General features: G+C 48.6%; 1 protein-coding gene across 22 annotated transcripts in view; it reads right to left on the bottom strand.

Moving 5' to 3' along the window:
* The window catches only part of NRXN2 (neurexin 2), a 286100-nt gene that overhangs the window by 125100 nt on the left and 140588 nt on the right, over positions 1–20412 (bottom strand). For 2 of the 22 annotated variants that reach the window (XM_042439710.1, XM_042439709.1), the window contains exon 1: positions 1878–2566. The exons of 18 other annotated variants lie outside the window; for them this stretch is intronic. In XM_042439710.1, coding sequence (XP_042295644.1) covers positions 1878–2112 — 235 coding nt within the window. In that variant the 5' untranslated portion in view covers positions 2113–2566. Of the gene's footprint in view, positions 1–1877; positions 2567–20412 lie in introns of those variants that run through there. 2 more of the 22 variants (XM_042439706.1, XM_042439708.1) reach the window with 2 other exon arrangements.

The following is a 20412-nucleotide window of genomic DNA, read 5'->3' on the forward strand; positions in this document are numbered from 1 at the left end:
AGAGGCAGCTTCATCCTGCAGCCTTCCATTCAATCTCAGGTGCAAGAGAGAAAGGCACTCAGGACATGCTCAGAGGCAGCTTTGTCTTGCAACCATCAATTCAATCTCAGGTGCAAGAAAGAAAGGCACCGAGGAGGTGCTCAGGGGCAGTTTTGTCCTGCAACCTTCTATTCAGTCTCATGTGCAAGAGAGAAAGGCACTCAGTGCATGCTCAGAGGAAGCTTTGTCTTGGAATCTTTGATTCAATCTCAGGTGCAAAAGAGAAAGGCACTCAGTGCATGTTCAGAGGCAGCTTTGTCTTGTAATCTTTGATTCAATCTCAGAAAAAGGCACTCAGGACATGCTCAGGGTGGCTTTGTCCTGCAGCCCTCCATTCGAAATGCAAGGAGGATCTCACCTGACAGCAGCTAAGGCCTGCTAGTTCAACGATGGGCCTGGATTCAAATGCCGCCCTGCCACTGGGTGATCACTGGGTGATCTCAGATCTATCCATGCAGTTTGGGCTTCATGGGCCCCAAATGCCCACACAGACACACACCAGTCCTTCCCTCTTCCTCAGTTATGAGGGAGAAATGGGCAAACCCCAAGTCTGCCCTGGGCAGCGGCCCCTGAAGACTGGATCCTCCCTAAGTATGAGCATCTCTTTCTTTCACAAGTGTTCCTTGTGCAACCCCACAGCCAGGAGGTCGGCCCTATAGAGTAGGGCTCTCCCCCACCCTCTTTGCAAGGCCTCACCGAAACCCACAGCTCAGTCTTGGCGTTCCCAAAAGACCTGCCAAATGGGCACAGGTGGGGAGAAGATATGGCAGGAAGCAAAAAGATTGGGTGAGAGGCATATGGGGGCACTCAGACCCCGGGTTCCCACTTTCATCTCTGATGGCAATGTGGGGTGGGAAAGAAGTGCAGGGAAATCCCACAAACAGCAAGGGACAGTTGGCACCACAAGTCACTCTGGGGCAGGGGCAAACCATGGGGCTCAGCTTTACCACCTGCATTTAAACAAGTGGGGCCATGTAGGGTTTGGCGCAAGAAAGGAGCACGGGACCCACGCATGGTGTTTCCTGAAAGCCTCAAAGCATACCCAATCCTTCTTTTGTTTTAAAACTTGTAAGCTGCTTTGCACCTCAATTGTGGAGGAAAAGCGGGCTATAAATAAAAATACTAATAAGTAAATACTGCAACTAATAATAGATGATACCTATGATATACTCTCTTATCCTCCTTCTCTTTCTTTTATACTTGCAAGCCGCTTTGTACCCCAACTGTGGCAGAAAAGGCGGCCTACAGATACTAAGGCTAAGTAAATACTGTAATAGAAATCATAAGATACTGATACCAATTATAAGTAAATACTGTAATAGAAATCATAATAAGATACTTATATACAAATACTAATAAATGATGATGATAATAATGATGATGATACAAGTTTTCCTCCTCCTCTTATACCTGCAAGCTGCTTTGCACCACTATTGTGGGGCAAAAGCAGGCTACAAGTACTAGTATTAATACTGAGTAAATAATAGAAGTCACAGTAAGACAGTAATATACTAAGAGATGATGATGATGATGATGATGATGATGATGATGATGATGGCGGCACAGGCCTTCCTCTTCCTTCTTTCTTTTATACTTGCAAGCTGCTTTGCACCCCAATTGTATGGCAAAAGCAGGCTACAAGTACTAATACTGAGTAAATAATAGGAATCATAATACTAATATACTAATATATTGAGATGATGCTGATGCTCTAGTATAAGTAGAGATGCTCTAGTATATAGAGATGATGGTGGTGATGATGATGATGGTTATGATGGTGGTGGTCTTTTCTCCCCCTGCCCCTGCCCCCCAAGTGAATGGGGGGTCCCTGGCCTTACCGTGCCCTCCTCGGGTGAGGAAGGGGGTCCGGTTGATGGCGATGGGCACAGTGCCATGCTTGTTGTGGAAGTGGTGGACGTGGTGGGTGGTGCTGAGGCTGGAGGAGACGCGGGCCCCCAAGGCCGGCCAGCCCATCATCCCCATCACCGTGGCCACTACCAGTCCCATCATCCCCAGCCCCATCTTCCCCGGGGGCCGTCCAGGATCGGGGCCAGGCCGGGGGCTCTGGGCCATGGCTGCCTCCGGAGGGATGGCGTGGCCCCGGAGAAGGCCCTGCAGCTGCCTTCAGAGGAGCCCTGGGGGGCTGGCAATGGGGCCCGGCCAAGAAGGGGGCCACCGGGCCTCCATGATGACCCCCAACAACCACAATCACCGCCGCCGTCCAAAGATCCAAAGCAAAGAGGTGGCAATAAAAAAGTCCCCCTCTCTTTTAAAAAAAGAACCAGCCAAGGCGATGGAGTCCAAGAGATGCTCTAAAATGGTCCAGGTCCCAAGAAAAGATGCTCTAGTATGGGTCCAGATCTCAAGAAGGTGGATGGTTAGGGAGAAAAAGGGGGGACCATTGGGTTTTGGGGGGGGCTCAGACAGGCCACCCCTCCAGTGGCACCCCTGGGGCAACATTGCCCCCCCCAAAGCCCCCAGGGAAAGAAAGAATGAAACAGAGAGGGAGGAGGAGGAGGAGAAGAAAAGGCAGCAGCAGCAGCAGGAGAAGAAAAAAAAGGGGGGATTGGTGGTCCAAGGGGGGGGGGTCAGATGGTTAAGGATCTGGGGTAGGCATCCTGGGGTTGGGGGGTGAAGAAGAAAAAGAAGGGAATGAGAAAAGGATGGAGGGAGGGAGGGAGGATGAGGGAAAAAGACCCCCAAATCCGGAGGGGGGGTGTAAAATAATCCTTGGTCCTGAATATATGAGGGCTGTTGTCTCCCTGGGTGGGGGAAAAATGAAATAAAATCAAATAGATATGCGATCCCAGCCGTCTCTTCGGAAAAAAAGAGGAGGAGGAAGAAGATGGATGGATGGAGAGGTGGGAGGGAGGAAGAGGGGGACCAGCGCTTCTCTGCTGCAGAGCGAGGAAGGCAGGCAGGGAGGAGCCAAAGGCAAGGCAAGCAAGGCAAGGAGGGACCCCCCCCAAGCAGAGAAAAAGGCCCACCCCCCAATCTGGACCCAGCCCCATTGGAAGGAAAAGGGGAGGAGAAGGGGAGAGGCGGAAAGAAGGAAGAGGGGGGGTTGAAGAAAGGTCCCATAGCATTTTCTCCCCCCAAGATTAGCCCCCTCCCCTCCCTCAGGTTGGAGAGACCTTCATCCCCCCACACTTTCCTTAGCCCCCCCCCCATCTCTCCAAATGTGCCCTATCCAAGTGCACACATCCCCGTTGAAAAGGATGGAGAGGAAGAGCAGAAAAGAAGGGGGGTTGAAAAAAAGGTCCATAGCCACCTCCCCCCCCCCAGATTAGCCCCCTCCCTCCAGGTAGGATAGATCTTTCACCCCATTCTTTCCTAGCCCCCCCCCCCCATCTCTCCAAATACATGCACCTATCCAAGTGCACCCATTGAAAAGGATGAGGGGGCAGAGCAGAGGGGAACGAGAAGGGGCAAGGAAAGTGGGGGGGGGAGAGAGAGGGAGGAAAGATTCCCTATACCATCTTCCTCCCCCCCCCAAGATTATCCCCATCTCTCCAATTCAAATGCACAAGTCCCCATTGAAAGAGATGGAAGGGCAGAGCAGAAGGGGGGGGGGGTTTGAAAAGAACGTCTATAACTCTCTATCTATCCTCCCCCCCCCCCAGATTATCCCCCTCCCTCCAAGTGGATAGACCTCCCCCCTACTTTTCTTAGCCCCCCATCTCTCCAATACATACACCTCTCCAAGCACATCCCCATTGAAAATGGAGGTGGCAGAGCATGGCCATCTACAGAACCCTGGGATTGTAGTTCAGGGAGGCACCAGCCCCCTTTGGCACAGAAGGGCCTTGCAAAACTACAAACCCCAGATCCCCTAAGATGCGCTACACCACTAAAGTGGCATCAAAATGTATTATTACTACATTGTAGATTCATGATCCTAAGACTTGGGAGACCAAAATCCCTGGTTCAACAACAGAAAGCGCCAGCTTGCGCAAGCCACACTCTCTCAGCCTCGAGGGAGAGCAATGGTGCACCTCCTCTGGTTCACTCTTGCAAAGGACATCCAGTGATAGGGTCACCATAAGCTGCAGTTGACCCAAAGGCACATAACAACAAGATGATAAATGTATGTCAGTGTCTGATGTGTTGCATCATAGCGACACCAGTTACACAGAGTGGCAATGCCTTGTGGTGGCACAAAGCTGCACTACTGGCATCATCCAGACAGGATGCATCCTTGTGCCACATCCCTGGAAGGGTACATCTGCATAAGGGAACCCTTTGGAACAAATCTTGCCAAGAAAACCCCTGAGTTTGCCTTTGGGTCTCCATACGGAGATGGCTTGAAGGCACATAACACACAATAACACAAGTCACCAATGTGCTTCTGCCCTCCCAGTAACCAAGGATGGAGGGGAATTCCACTTCCATAGCTCCAAGGGGGGCATTTAATGGATAAGCTCTGAGCTCAACTCAATGGGGCCATAAATCTCCTCCAGTGAGCTCATGCCGCATGATATCATCCCCAAAGAAGGAGGGATATATGGGTCTTGGCCACAAGCCTCTTTTCCCTGACCTGCCCAATGCAGAGACCCTGGCGGGCCTGTTCTCTCTGTCGATGGAGGACCAAGGTGGGGCAACAATTGGCGAGACAAGGTTGCAGATTGAAAGGCAGCGAGACGTAATGGTTTGGGTGTTTGGACCACAACTCATAGCACATAGTTGGAAGAGAGCCCAAGGGCCATCCGGTCCAACCCCATTCGGCCATGCAGGAACTCTCAATAAAAGCTTACCCAACGGATGGCCATCCAGCCTCTGTTTAAAGACCTCCAAAGAAGGAGGCCCCATCACTCTCCAAGGAAGTGTGTCCCACTATCAAACAGCACTTACTGTCAAGGTTCCTTTTAAACGTTTAGGTGGGATCTCTTTCCTTGCATCCATGTCTCCCATGTCCTATTCTCTGCAGCTTGCTCCATCTATATGGCTATCTTCATATGTCATCTCTCAGATGTTTTAAACATGGCCATCATGTCACACCTTAACTCTCTTCTCCAGACCTACCATCAAGACGTTCCTCCTATATTTAATTGCAATCTCTTTTCCTGGAGCTCGCATCCATTGCTCCAGGCCCTATTCTCTGGAGCACAGAAAACAAGCTGCTCCATCCTCAATATGATCTCCATTCAAAACTTAAACAGGGCTGTCGTATCACCCCTAACCGCCTCCTCTCCAGGATAACCAGGATAAATCATTGTTTAATTTGAATTACATACACTTAGAAGTGCCACCAGGTACAGCGGAGATTTGTGTTAGCTGGGAATTTGGAAACGTTTTGGGATCCTGCGTCTCCCCAAAAAGAAAACAGAAACTTTCCGTCTTTGTGCTTCCCCAATTCTTCTTCCCCTCCTTCTCCTGCTCCTTTCTCTTATTATTATTTTAAGAAATCTTTGGCAAACTAATAAGAGCTGAAGTCGGGGCCCGTGGTTGTTTCTCGCTTTGGAGATGAATCAGGTTTGGAAAGGGGGAGGAGCACCACCACCACCATCCATCATCATCACCACCATCATCTTCTCCTTCCTCCCCGCTCCTGCAAAACAACACCACACACACAACTCCCAGCAAACCCATGCAACGCTGGGGCGATGCTGACCAATTGCTTGGATTTGCAACCTGTTTGGGAGCTATAAATACAGAGCGGTGGGAGACGGAGGGAATGACAGACGGGGTGGGTGTCTCTGTGGGGCGAGGAAGGAGCGAAAGTGAGAAAGGAGCTAAAAGGAGGGAAAAAACCACCCGGATTAGGAAAAGGCCAACGGGAAGGAGGCGGGGGAGGCAGGCAGGCAGGCCTACATTTGCAAATGTAGTGGGGACCACGCTCCGCTGTCAAATGGATCCATCGATTTGGATCGCACACCGATTTATCTTTAAGTGGGACTAAGGCCTGGTGAGGCTATATAGCCAGCATGACGCGGTGGCTTGAGGGTTGGATGAGCCTATGGAGACCAGGGTTCAAATCCTGTTTGGCCATGAAACCCACTGGGTGACCTTAGGCAAGTCACACTCTCTCAGCCTCAAGGAAGACCATGGCAAACCTCCTCTGAGCAAATCTTGCTAAGAAAACCCCAGCGTAGGGTCACCAGAAGTCGGAAACGAACTGTGACGGCACACGACGGCAACCCACCGCAACAAAGATGTACTAAATGTCAAGGTCAAGAAATATGAAGGACGAAGTTGTGCGATGACTCCCCAGGAAGAATAAAGGATGCTTGCCATCTATTGTGTGCATGCTGACTTGGGAGTAAGCGACACTGACCGCATGGACAATGCTTCTAATCTTCTAGTATACAATTGGCCCTCTTTATCCATGGATTTTTTATACCGAGTCAATATCCACGGCTTGAACATCTTTTTAAAAATAGTATACCTTAGGGTATAATTAGGGTATTAAAAAAGTATAATTCCAAATAGCAAACTTTGAATATAAGGGACACCATTTTTGATGCCATTATATTAAAATGGGACTTGAGTATCCATGGAGTTTGTCATCTGGGGGCGGGGATCCTGGAACCAAACCCCGGCATATAAGAAGGATCCACTGTACATTGCACTTGTAAGAGTCTTCACATTTAAGGTCCTTTTGAGGGCCTGGTTGGGGAAAATACTTGCATCCCTGTCTGCAAGTACGTACTCCACAATAGCTCCTTCTTGGAGCTTTGAGGCTGGATAGCCATCTGTCGAGGTTGTTTTGTTGGTGAGTTCCTGAATGGCAGAATGGGTTGGACTGGATGAGCCTAGAGCCCCTTTGAAACTCTAGGATTCTATGGTTCTATACAAAACTAAGAGCAACCTGCCTGCCAATGTTGAGCCCCTTCCCGCCTTAAACACACAATTCTTGAACCGCTCCAATTCCCAGTCCGCAATATAGCTTCCGATACGGTTCCTGCAATGATTTCTCCAAAATATGTTCCATCCGCAAAGGAAGAAAGAATACCATTCGAGGTGAGATGCGGAGAAAAGGAGGCTGGAAGGCAGAGTTCGTGGGTCAAGAAGCCTTCAGAAGAAAGAGGAGCGACTGGAGAAGAGGGTTGACTTGGCACAATATTTCAAGACCTCTGGGCCATCGCTGTCACAGATGAAGGCCAAAGCCAAGAACAGTGGAGTCGTTCGGGTTTAATTCATTTTAAAAGGGGGAAAAAATAAGGTTGGAGAGAGCTTCCACCTCGCCAGATAAAACAACGAAAGAAGAAGAAACGCTCCCAGTCCTATGCTTTACGTTTTTCGCGGTGCCTTGATGTATTAAGAGGCAAAGGGAAGCTTTCTATAGTAGGACGATAAAATGTGATCTCTTGCCATTCCGTCTGAAGCCACAGTTTCTTTAATCCACGGACTCAACCATCCCTGGCTGAAAATATGAATATCTAGCTATATAAATTGCCCCAAAGCAACACGGATTTGCCATTTTATATAAAGGACGCCGGTTTGACGGCCAGCCCTCCGTATCCACGGCTTCTTTCTCCATGGATTCAAGCATCCGCAGCGTAAAATACTGCTGTCAGGAAATATATACATCCCAACGCAAACCTTGGTTTTGCCATTATTATAAGGAGCCACCACTTTATTAATACCACTGTATAGAGAATGGGACTTGAGCATCCATGGATTTTGGTATCCATGGGGGATCTTGGAACCAAACCCCAGTGGATACCAAGGGCCCACTGTACTATGCCATTGTATTTAATGAGACTGGTATCTACAGATTTAGTACCACAGAGATCATGGAACCAACCCCAAAAGATGTCAGGGCCCACTGCATTATGCCATTGTATTTAATGGGACATGAGTATTTTATGGATTTGGTTATCCCACAAGGGACCTGGAACCAATCTCACAGATACAAGGGTCCACTATACTATAACCATTGTATTTCATGGGGCATAGGTATCAATGGCTTTGGGTATCCCAAAGGAGCTGGAACCAAACCCAGCAGATACCAAAGGCTTATTGTACTTAGCCATTGAATTTAATGGGACATGAGTATCCATAAATTGGTATCCACAAGGGATCATAGAACCAAACCCCAGCAGATACCAAAGGCCTATTTATACTATGCCATTGAATAATGGGACATGAGTATCCATAGAATTGGGTATCCACAAGGGATCATGGAACCAAACCCCAGCAGATACAAAGGCCTATATACATGCCATGAATTTAATGGGACATGAGTATCCATGAGAATTGGGTATCCACAAGGGAATCATGGAACTAAACCCCAGCAGATACCAAGGGCCCACTGTACTATGCCATTGTATTATAATAGGACATGAATATTTATGGATTTGGGTATCCACAAGGGATCCTGGAACCGAACCCCAAGAGATATCAAGGGCCCACTGTACTATGCCATTGTATCATAATGGGACTTGGATATCTACAAGGGATTGTGGAACCAAACCCCAACGGATACTCAGCGCCAACTGTACTCTCGTAATGCCATAATGGTTAAAAAAATGTCAGCTTGCTCCTACCTCTCAGCTTTGTATGAACTATCAACCTCACTTCATTAACAGAACTAGAAAATGGGTAGGGAAGTCACTATGGCAGTGCAAGAGGTGCAAGCTGTACTGGGTGACACCCAGTAGATCTGAGTCTGGTAGATCTACTAGACTGGCATTAGAGACTTAGGGCCCGAACAGACAGGCCCAAATAAAGCTGCTTTGGGTCACTTTGGAGGTATGCTGTTTAAATGATGCATGCGTCCTAAGAGTCCAAAAGCTGTGCCTGAGCCACGCTCCAATGCTAAGGACTGGAGCGCGGCTCTGGTGCAGCTTCTGGCCTCTTAAGAAAAGCAATCACCGGAGTTACTTTTGCGACAGAGAAAGTCGAGTTGGGATATGGCACCCGAGAGAGTAACTACTCTTCAGTGCTTTGGAAGTAGAACAGGTTTTTGTTTTCAAAGTAATAACTTTCTAGGCTTTCTCAAGCTTCCTTGACCATATGCAGAGTTCCTTTCGTTTGCCACTTAAAGATGTGAAACATTGTCCCCGCGTTTTCTCCAAACGCCGCAGTATTGTTCTCCCACCCAAGTTCGACCATGTTGAATTGTAAGATTTTCCCACCCGTTCCTGCATAGAAATTGGTGCATATTTTGGCACAAACTAATCCCCAATGTACACAGATTTAACATGCATTTTCTCCCCAAGGACTAAAGCATGACTGTGGAATGTTTTCAGTTTGATGAATTTCTCGTCACGGATATTTACTCGCGCGTCCTTTGAAAAGAACAAGAGAAAAGGCCGAAGGAACCGATACTCATGGTTTCCACCTGACTGCAGGAAATGGAACAATGCATGCGTACTTTGTCCATGAATTGGACAAATTGCATTAAAAGTCTCTGTTACATATAAATCCTTTCCCATGTCTCCATTTGAGGTAAGGAACCGCAAGCAATCATCTCAAAGGGTGCGTCTACACTGCAGAAATAATACAGTTTTGACATCGCTTTAAGTGCCGTAGCTCCATCCTATGGAATCCTGGGATTTGTCGCTTTACAAGGACATTAACCTTCTCTGTCAAAAAGTGCAAAACTACAAATGTAGGATGGAGCTACGGTGGTTAGTGTCGAACTGCATTATTTCTATGGTGCAGATCTTGGGATGACTAATACGTCAGACGTCTTGCGCACAGAGACTGGAATGCAACACCCAGAATCCCACTGGTTATACCTCCTGGAGGATTCTGGGAATTATTTGCTGGCATTCTGCAGTGGCACTGCAAAAATAAAGCAGTCTGACGCCCTCAAACCCACCAGCTTCAAGCCCGATTCCCACTACTTTTTAAACCAGATCGCAAATCGGGTTGAACCGATTCAAATGACCCTGGTTTCCACTTGAATCAATTCAGAGAGGGGCGCCACGCACCAGACCCATTTAACCCATGTCTTTTCGACGCCAATGTTTTCCATGTCTTTTTGGATAAATTGATCCCGCACATGTATGAACCAGGTGCAGATCGGAATCGATTTAAATGTGCCCTTCGGCTAGCTGGAGCGGGTCCATTTTGAATCGATTTGTTCATGAATGTGAACCACAAGTGGGTTATTTTAGAGGGGGAAAATGCAATCGGGGCAAATGTAGTGGAAACCATGCTCCGCTGTTGAATCAATCCATCGATCCGGATCCCAAACCGATTTATTTGTAAGTGGGAATGAGGCCTCAGAGTATCCTAGTGCAGAGAGGACCTAGGAGAGGGGAAAAGGATGCCAGGGAATTTCCCTTGGCATGGAAAACGTTCTCTCCCTCTTTGCCATTCAAACAAATCTTTCCCAGCTTCGTCGGCTCCTGAAAGCATCTCACTGATGCGGGTCCATAGCATTTATCTATGTGCAAGTGGCGTGACACGGACCAGCGTTTCATTAGGATGCAAAACAGGTCAAGGAGGCCTGAGATCTAGGAGGCACCCGCTTCTCCTCTCTTCGATGCCCGTATCAGTCAAGAAAACCCTGGTGCAAAATTAAATTCTAATATCCCTTAATGGGTTCCTAATCTCCAGCCCTTCTGCTTCCTTCCATCCCATCCCTGCACCTGACATTTCTCCGGTCTGACACAGAGAGATAACAGGGATGATGGAGCCTAGGCAAGGACTGGCAGGCGGAAGGAGGAGCGATTCGGCAGGGAAGGGGCATTCGACAAGGAGCTATTTTGGAAATAATGCCAGCCGACTCCTTCCGGGGCAGCCTAAAAGACCCTCAAGGCACCAAGTCCTGTCTGAGCATGGAAGATAAGCAGGGTAAGCCCTGGTTAGTCCTTGGATGGGATACTGCCAAGTGCTCTATTGCAGAGGAAGGAACTGGCAAAACCACCCCTGAGGATTCCTTTAAAAACCCTATGAAATTCATTGGGTCACTATAAGTCGACAGAGGACTTGAAGGCACATATATACAGATATCCTAAAGACATTCGTCCTGTCTGATCTTGGAAGCCAAGCAGGGTCAGCCCTGGTTAGTCCTTGGATGGGAGACTGCCAAGGAATACCAGGCTCCCATTTCAGAGGAAGGAACTGGCAAAACCACTTCCGAAGATGCCTTAGAAAACCCTATGGGGTCACCGTAAGCCGACGAGCAACTTGAAGACACATCCTCCCTACTGATGTTAGCTGCTTGTGCGCATACAAGCACACAGATACGCACAGCATCCGCCCAGGCTCAGCACCTCCAAAAGTGTCACCCTTGATGTTTTCAGCATTCACACCAGCACCTCCGCAGGGAGATTCATGCCGTCAGCTGTGCCTCGGTGCCACGGCGAAGGCGGGTGAGAGTGACACCTTGCCCACTGACTGCGCCAAGTGCCAGGCAGTGATGGGCCATGTCACCAAAAGGGTCAGGAGGAGGGAAGCCACCTTCCCCCCTCTTTCACCAAGTAGCAACCTTGCTTTTGCACAACACCTGTGCCTGGCTTTCCAACTTTTAGGGCAGGCGGCTGAAAAGACGGGTCCGTTTTCAGCTCCGAACAGCTTCCAAACCTCCCTCCCTTCTGTCGATGCGGCTGAGGGTGCTTGGAGCAGCAGGCAGGGCAGGGCAGAAATGTGGTTGTGGGTTGGCACCACAGTTTGTGAGTGTGGTATGTGGGGTGAGCATGGCAACCACCCACTGCCACAGACAGCTCTCGGGCACCGGGGGGGGGGGGGGAAGGTGAGCGTAATTAAGTGTGACACCTTTACTATTCTACTTTATTTCTCCATCTCTGGGCCCCTGTACCCAATTTCATTATGCCGATGTAATTTTAATTTTATGTCAGATCCTCATATTGCCTGCAACAGCCTCCCCTCCCTGGGTTCGCGGCTGTTTTTGGGTTGCGCGGCCTCCTCCCTCATTCCTCCATCCTCTTGCTTTGCTGCTGGAGTCTGCCAGGCCAAGCAGAGGCCTTAATAACAGCTTTGAGACACTTTAATTTGCAGCTTTTAAACGCTGTGTCATTTCTCCTTTAATTTTAGCGCCAGGGGTTGCAAATCAGCAACCCTCCGCTGCCTGCCTGCCCACCTACGGCTTCACCCCACTGATGTGCGTATGTGCCTATGCCCACACTTCCAACTCCCTTGTTCCTCCTTGTGGAACAAGATCTACTTCCCAAGCAGACTTCTCCTTGTTGTTGTTGTGTGCCTTCAAGTCGTTTCCAACATATGGCAACCCTATGGCGAACCTATCATGGGGTTTTCTTGGCATGTTTTTTCAAAGGGGGTTGGCCACTGCCATCCTCTGAGGCTGAGAGATAGTGACTTGGTCACCCTTCATGGCTGAGCCAGGATTTGAGCCCGAGTCTCCACAGTTGCCTAAACCACTACACCCAGAGTTCACACTACCCCACAAATGGGAACGCATGATTTAGCCACATCTAGATATTCGGCACAGTTAGCATGATGGATCGAAGGCCAGTCTAGGGTCTAATGCATAATCCTGGATTAAGCATACCCAAGATCTGTGAAGTCGAAGGCTTTCAGGGCCGGCATCCATACGTTATTTGTGGGTTTTTCAGGCTATGTGGCCATGTTCTAGAAGAGTTTATTCCTGACGTTTTGTCAGCATTTGTGGCTGGCATCTTTGGAGAATGCTGGCATGGAAAAAAGTGGGGTATACACAGATAAACATTGATATCACTCCTTCCTACCTAGGGTCACACAGTGTGTGTGTGTGTGTGTGTGTGTGTGTGTGTGTGTGTCCAACTCTCTTCCATGCCAGCATTCTCTGAAGATGCCAGCCACAGATGCTGGCAAAATGTCTGGAATAAACCCTTCCAGAACATGGCCACATAGCCTGAAAAACCCACAAAAAATATACCCAAGACCATTATTACAGACCCTTATTGGGAGGAAGAAGCCTTTTCCTCAACCCTGTTTGCAGGTACTGGGTGTCGAACCCGAGACTTTCTGCACGGAAAGCTTGCACAAACGCGTTAGCACTGAACTAACCAGAGCTTTGGAGGGCACTGGACTGGGAAAAACTGGAATACTGCATGGCAGGTAAACAGCGGAGACACTTCTCTTGCTGATCCAAAGAGCAGCCCTGTTAATGAAGTGGCTCTTATGACCGGAGCAAAGAGCCTTTGCAATCGCTTGGATTAGAGGCCGCAGCAGTTGTTGTCAAGGTTTCCCTTTCAGCCTCAGGGTTCCAAACAAGAAACGCAGCATAGTTTGGACTGAGTGCAATGCGTTGGGGAGGGAGACGCTGTCCAACTACTCAGACCTCAGGAAAAGTCCCGATCAATCCTCTCTTGTCCCACTTTTTTTTAGCTGCTTGTAAAATATCCCTCTGTCTTCCTTGGCCCTCTGCTTACTTCCATTGCTGCAAAAGTAGTTTGCATTCAATGAACCCTTTCACAGGCAAAAGCAAGCTGTTGCACCCTCTCTCTTAGCTAATAATAAATGCACATTATTTGTGCAAAATAAATCCCAAACTGGCAAGGATTTGGATCAAGTCCAGGGTTATGTATCTTAGTTTATGCATTATGTATCCTTATGTATCTTAGCTCATGTACTAATAACTTTCCCCATCTTGGCCATGCTCCGATGTTGTTTGGTTGCATGCATCCTAGTTTTCATCCATGAAATGTTGGAGGGTATACACTCTGGTCTCCTGTCCTTCCTTCCTTCCTTCCTTCCTTCCTTCCTTCCTTCCTTCCTTCCTTCTCTTTCTTTCTCCTTTCACGCAGGCACATACATCAGTCCTTTGGATTAGCAAAGACACCACAAGTCTCCAACACAAGGTCTTTGTTCCTCCCCACGGAAACCATTTTGTTATCGGCGCACCTGCAAAAGCCGCCTTGAACTTTTCGCCTCTTGGAGAGCATGCACAAAACGGCAGGATAATCAGGCTTTTCCAAGGGCACCGCAGATTCGTAGTGGTTTGCGTGCCGGAATAAGACTCTGGAGATCAGGGTTGGATTCCCATTCTCAGACATGGAAACCTATTGGGTGACTTTAGGCAAGTCACACACTCTCAGCCTCAGGGGAAGGCAAGGGCAAGCCTCCTCCAAACAAACCTTGCCAAGAAAACTCTGGTTTCCAATGCACAAACCACTATGTGGCGGGTGCCAATTCTTTCTAGAGAGCAGAGTGTTGTTGTTGGTGGTGGTGGTAGGCAGGTGGGAGTCTTATGAACATGCGGTGGCTTCCAGGTAGTCCTTCTCCATCCCTCCTTTTGTATCCGGCCAACACTAATAGCTTTGAAACACAAGCCGGGCACATCAGAAAAACTGCTGCGTGGCATGCGTGAGATGCCCTCTCTTTACTCCGGGCCAGAGCTCTTCGCAGCCTCTTTCATCAGAAAGGCCATTAATGATTTGACTAATGGGAAAGAAAAGGCCTTCATGTCCTCCGTCTCTCAACACACAAGCAAAATATGGTCTGCCTTGCACATGCACACACCCTTTCCTATCCGCATTTTCAGGTAGGACCCTGGAGATTGCTTTTCCTCCATCTCCAGAATGCCAAATTGTGCCCAAAGGTCTCCTTTGTGGTGGTCAGAGACAGTGCGGGGCAGTGGCTAGAGGACTAGGCTAAGGATGCTATTAATGCACTTTGACGCTCCTTCAACTGCCAGAGCTCCATCCTCTGGAGCCCCAGGATTTGTAGTTTGTTGTGGCACCAGAGCCCCATGTTGCACAAAATGGCACATCCCAGAACTCCATAGCAGTGAACCATGGCAGCTAAAGCTGTTTGACCATAAGATGGAAATGACTTCAATGCACACAACATACACACTAAGTGCATTAACTTTGCCAGTTTCCCCCTCTTAGCCGAGCCAGGTCTGTTGCGTGGATAAAACAGACAGGCAATGTCACCATTCTCTCTCCTTCCTGCTCTCTGACTAACCTACCTTGCAAGACCGTTGTGAGGATTTTGAAAATTGGCCATGCAAACCCACTGGGGGACCCTGGACAAGTCACACTCTCTCAGCCTCAGAGGACGGCCATCGCAATCCCCCTTTAAGGAAACGTGCCAAGAAAACCCCGCAATAGGTTGGCATTAGGGTCGCCATGAGTCGGAAACGACTTGACAGCACGCAACAACTACAACCACAACAACAATTCTCTCCTCGTTCAATCCCTGAGGCACTATGGATGACTCTGGGCTAGTAAGTATTCCTCCGCCTAGCCTACCTCACAAGGCTGTTGTGTGGATCAAATTGGGGAAGGGAGCCACAGCTGGGGTGCCAATATCAAGACGGCTATGGATTATGAAAAGGCTAGGCTCCTTCTGGGGTTCAACCTGAGTAGCAAAGTGATGGAGATCAGTCCTCAGCTGCATTGCAAAGAAGCAGGAGAGGAAGCAAACCCTGCAGCCTGCAAACAAGACTGTGGACACGGGTTTTTCCACTGCCACCTGGGCAGTATTTCTCAGCCCGCCGTGTAAATCTAGCAGCTCTAGCTATTTACGGCTTGCTTTCTGATTTACAACCCAGCAGACCTTCCTGCTGGCGAGAGCCAGAAAACCTGAGCTTGGCAAGAGACCGAAGCAAGAGAAAGAAAGGGCAGCAGGATCTGGAGAGAGAGAGAAATGGATGCAGCTAGGGCTGCAAGACGCCTGTCCCAGGTATAGCATCAACAATTCCAAGTCTGGCTCATCATCCTCTTTCTTGTAAAGGCCACAGCGTTATGGGAAGCATCATGGGTGACACCAGGGGTGTGGCGAGGGTGTGGTGCACACCGGGTGACATCTCAAAGAGGGGAAAACCTTATGGGCCAACCTTGATTTTGCTCTTTTATATATGGGACACCATTCTACTAGGCCACTGTATTTAATGGGACTTGAGCATCCATGGATTTGGGGATCCTGGAACCAAACCTCAGCAGATATCAAAGGCCAACCATATATTCCAAAAGCAAACCTTGATTGCTCAGGGACACCATTTTGCTTTGCCATTCTATTTAATGGGACTTGAGCATCCATGGATTTTCGGATCCATGGAGGTGTGTGTGTCCTGGAAGCAAACCTCAGTGGATACCTAGGGACCATTGCAATATTATTATTATTATTATTATTAATTATTAATTATTATTGGGTGCTGCTTCTTCCAGTGTTTCTGGCCAGGCTGGAAACAGAAGCGTTGCCGGTGGTAGCAGTGACAGCCACTGATTCTTCTTCCATATATATATATATATATATGCATGCACCACCATCAGCTTACATTCCCTCCTGGTCAGCAGCACTGCCAGACCTGAAAAGGGCTGCTGGGTCAACAACCCTTTTCCCAAGTGATTGGCACACTGTTGCCTCCCTTGCACTGAATCCCTAGAGGACCCAGGGTTCGTGAAGCTTATATATTACCAAACAGGGGAGGGGGCATGGGAAGCGAGTAAGAGTGCCTCTGAGCACACGCTGCGCAACCCAGCCAGGCCATTCTGCACATGAGTGCATGCACATGCATGCATTTTCCCAATGCAGTGAGTAAACCCTTGAGTCAATGGGGCTGGAGAGGAAATGCCTGCACCCATCAGAGGAGTAGGAGGGACACACACACACACAGAGGCCCTCCTTTGCCAGCCTGCCTCGGGGGTCTGGCTTAATAGAGGCTCGTTAAAGAGAACCTGGATCTCGTTAGGCGCCCGCTTGCCTCATTAAAATGGATCGGGCTGTCAGCCCCAATATGCAAACAGCTTCATCAACCTGGGGGTGCAGGGGATGATAGTTTGGAGGCAGCAGAGGTGGGGAAAGGTGATACCAGGGAGACTCCGGAGACGGGAAGATGCCCACATACTAAGCCAGCGTGGCACAGCGGTTTGAGTGTCGGACTCTGGAGTCCAGGGTTTGAGTCCCTGCTCAGCAAGCCACACTCTCTCAGCCTCAGCGGATGGAAATGGCAAACCCGCTCCGAAGAAGAAACCTGCCAAGAAAACCCCATGATAGTTTGGGACACCATACGTCAGAAACAACAAAGCTGGCATAGAAAGAGGATTAGCCCTGCTCCTGCTATGCCAACCCACATCTCCTTTCCTCTAAGGAAAAATAAATAAGTCCTGTTCCCCCCCCTCCCGTTGAGTAAAGGAAAGCAATTCCTGCAAAACTCCTGCTATTCCTTCACTCCCCTGACTCGACATGGAGACACTTGTGCCTTAAAAATACAGTCGAGATCAAAATGATATAGAAGAAATAATATTTTTTCTTTGCCAGAGAGGCAGAGCCTGTCTCCGGGTCCCTTTTGTCCTTCTCCAAGATGCATCCCCTTGAAGACTGCCTTGTTGCAGTCTGGCAAAATCCAACCCCATGCGCCGTGTCTCCAAAAGGAGATGCGAACCATGGAACTGGAAGGGATGTTCTTGGCTCGTCTTGATGACAAGCCAGCTGCTCCCCGGGGTCTGTTTGCTAAGCTCTTCCAGAACATTTCAGGGAAAGTAAAGGTCCGTGGCCTCTCTGGGCAGGGAGGCTCACCTCTGTCATTCAGAGGCCTGTTGCGCTTGGGAACGTCCCCATGAGAGGCGGAGGATGAAAACCCGACTACCCTGTCATCTCGGCCCTTGCCGGCGCTCTCCTTTCCACAGGCTGTTCTTTCTCTTACATGACTAAATTTTTCAAAATGGTTGCACCTTTCATCTCTCTTCCTTGAGGCTGAACAAGCGCATCCTGGCTTCTCGGTTCCCGACAGGGTTCGCCTCCTGACCTTCCTTCAAATCCGCTCCTTTCCAAATTTTCCTTCTTCATGTTGCACTGATTCAATGCTACCTTGCACCAAGCTTGGTGCTGCTTCTACAAGGAACGGGGGAAACCTCCATTTCCTCACCTATAAATGTCTGGTGACTGTACCCTGGTTGGCTGTGGCACCTGTCTATTGCCTCAAATGGAAAGAAGATGCTCGCCGCCATGTTCAGAATGGTTAGGGATCGAGCCTAGGATTTTTCTGCATGCTAAGCAAGGGATCTCCTACTGAGCCACAGTCTTTGTCCAAAGTAAAATTGCACATCTGCACATGGCCAGTTTGCAGAAACAGCATTTCCCGTTACGGATTCCAATCATAGAAACCTGGCATCCATCAATGGCAATACAGAAAACCTTGCGTTATCATCAGTGTGACTGCATCTACACTGCTGAAATAATGTGCTTTGCAACTGGCATGGCTCAATGCTGTGCCATTCTGGGATGTGTAGTTTTGTAAGGAACGGGAGAGAAAGAGTTACACGCCCCACCCATACATCTCACCTTCCCAAGGTTGCACAGCCATTGACGTACAAGTTACATTTGTTAATGGTATTCGTGGGGAAATGTGGCTCCTAGCTTGGCTAGGCTCAAGGTTCTTAAGAAACGCAGGTGTGCGTGTGCATGTTTTGCTTATGGGAATGTGCAGTGCGCCGTGCCCATGCTAGGTGTAGCAAAAATTATTGCAGTTTTAATTATAATAAATGTCTTGTCGCCCCTTAAGGGCAGCAAGCAAAATAAGCTTTCCAAGGGGGCTACTTTGAGGAGGCAGTGGGGGAGAAGGTGCCAAGGTGACCTGGCTATGAATGCTTTCTTTGTGGAGTCTAATGCGAGCTGGTTTGCACCTCTTGGACAAACACATGGATTTGACGTAATGATCTCTCTGATTTTGCACCTCCGAATTGCACAGAACAGTCCAAAATGTACTTAAAAGCGGTTATTCTAGAAGGACGTATGCATAGATACAGGAAGACATAGCTCAAAATGCATTTTGAAATGTGTTCGTATGCTCGAAAATTCAAATTCAAATGTGTATGCGCGCACACATATAGTCCTTTTGCATGTGTATTTTTAAAAATGTACCCTGATGGAGACATGGTAGAGCAAAACAGACATAGGGATGAATGCATAGAAAATGATAGTGTACCGCCTTGAACACAATCTTATGGAAAAGAAAACCACCAGTGAATTGCAGGGATGTCCAGGCAGGGTTAGGGGAATAAACCTTGTTGAAACTCTGGGTAATTACACCCGCCAGTCTGAGTTGACAATACTGGGTTAGATGGACCAAGGATCTGACTTATTACCAGGCAGCTTCCTATGTACTAGAAATATGCTGATCCAACTATCGCAGACCTACCTACCAGCTCATCCTCACATCCAAGGTGTGCCGTCTCTTGCGCCATTCCCAGAAATATTGTCCTTCTTCTTGTTGGGTTCCAAGCCCCAATTCTGATCACCTGTTACCCTTTGTTTTAGATTAGGCTCCAGCCTGTTGGATAATTCTTTCAGAGTTTGGACTGAAACCCAGAGCGGACTGACTTGGGAGCCACCCCTTTCTCTGCTCCAAGAAAACTCTCAATCTGCAGTAGAGACCTTCCACCCACAGAAGGCATGAGATGGTCCAGAATAAGACTGGAGTAACCCAGATCTGATCAAGTTGACTGACATAATGCCCATCGTTACCTAGGCAAGGTTTGATCTCAAATATATGGCAACCCAGTGACGATGGTTCAAAACCAGAGCTCAAACAGGTCCATTTGCATTTCCCGGAGGCCATTTTCTATTGTGTGTGTGAGAAGGTCAGGGCTATGAAAATGAATAGGCAAAACCCAGTCCCCCATTCCCTTTGAAATCAGCCAGGGACCGGATGCCGTTCCAAGGAAATACTCATCTTTTCCCATATTGTGTCCCCATAGCCTCTTCCCCATGGCTTCTCCAAGTAGTTTTGGAAGGAAAAGGGTCAGGGAGAAGGGACTAGGCTTTGCATACCAGGTTTGAAGAAATTTGGGACCTCCGGACAACCAATCCCACCATCTCTCAGCATTGGCCTTGCTGGTTGGGGCTTGTAGGAGCTGAAGTCCAAAACCTTTGGACGGTGAAGCATTTCTCATCCTTGGAACCCAATTTCCCCAACCCCAACCTTGCCATTTCTTCTGTGCCCCACAGGACCTCAGAGTTGTCCTCTATAGGGACGATCGCTCATGGCGTGAAGGATGTATATCTGAACCTCTGTGATTTAGGGGCAGGCAAGCGGGTGGCAGCCTTGCAGGGCGGTGCCAGTTTGGTCAATCAGATTATCTTTCCCTGCTGAGGCCTTGGGGCTTTGGAATGGATCTGCACTGCAGAAATAATCCAGTTTAACTGCCATGACTCAATGCTAGGGAGTATGCAGTAAATTAGGGCACTAGAGTTCTCTGCTGGAGAAGACTCAATAGTTCACAAAAGTACAAACCCCAGAAATCCATAGCATTGAGCTGTGGACATTTAAGCGGTATCAAACAGCATTATTTCTACAGTGATCCTTGAGCAAAGGGACAGAGAGGGGAACCCAGATTGCAAATCCACCACCTTTGTTCCCAAACATTGCTACCTCCATGGCTCTGTGGGTTGCCCACTGGGGCTAATAGGGCAACAGAGGTGTGCAAATCATCCTTCCTCGTTTGCAAGGAGCCTCCTTTATCCCTATACTAACTCTAGAGTGTGTTGAGTTTAGGCAAATGGTGCCCA

The sequence above is a fragment of the Sceloporus undulatus genome, chromosome 9, assembly GCF_019175285.1.
Source record: "Sceloporus undulatus isolate JIND9_A2432 ecotype Alabama chromosome 9, SceUnd_v1.1, whole genome shotgun sequence".
Taxonomy (NCBI): Eukaryota; Metazoa; Chordata; class Lepidosauria; order Squamata; family Phrynosomatidae; genus Sceloporus; species Sceloporus undulatus.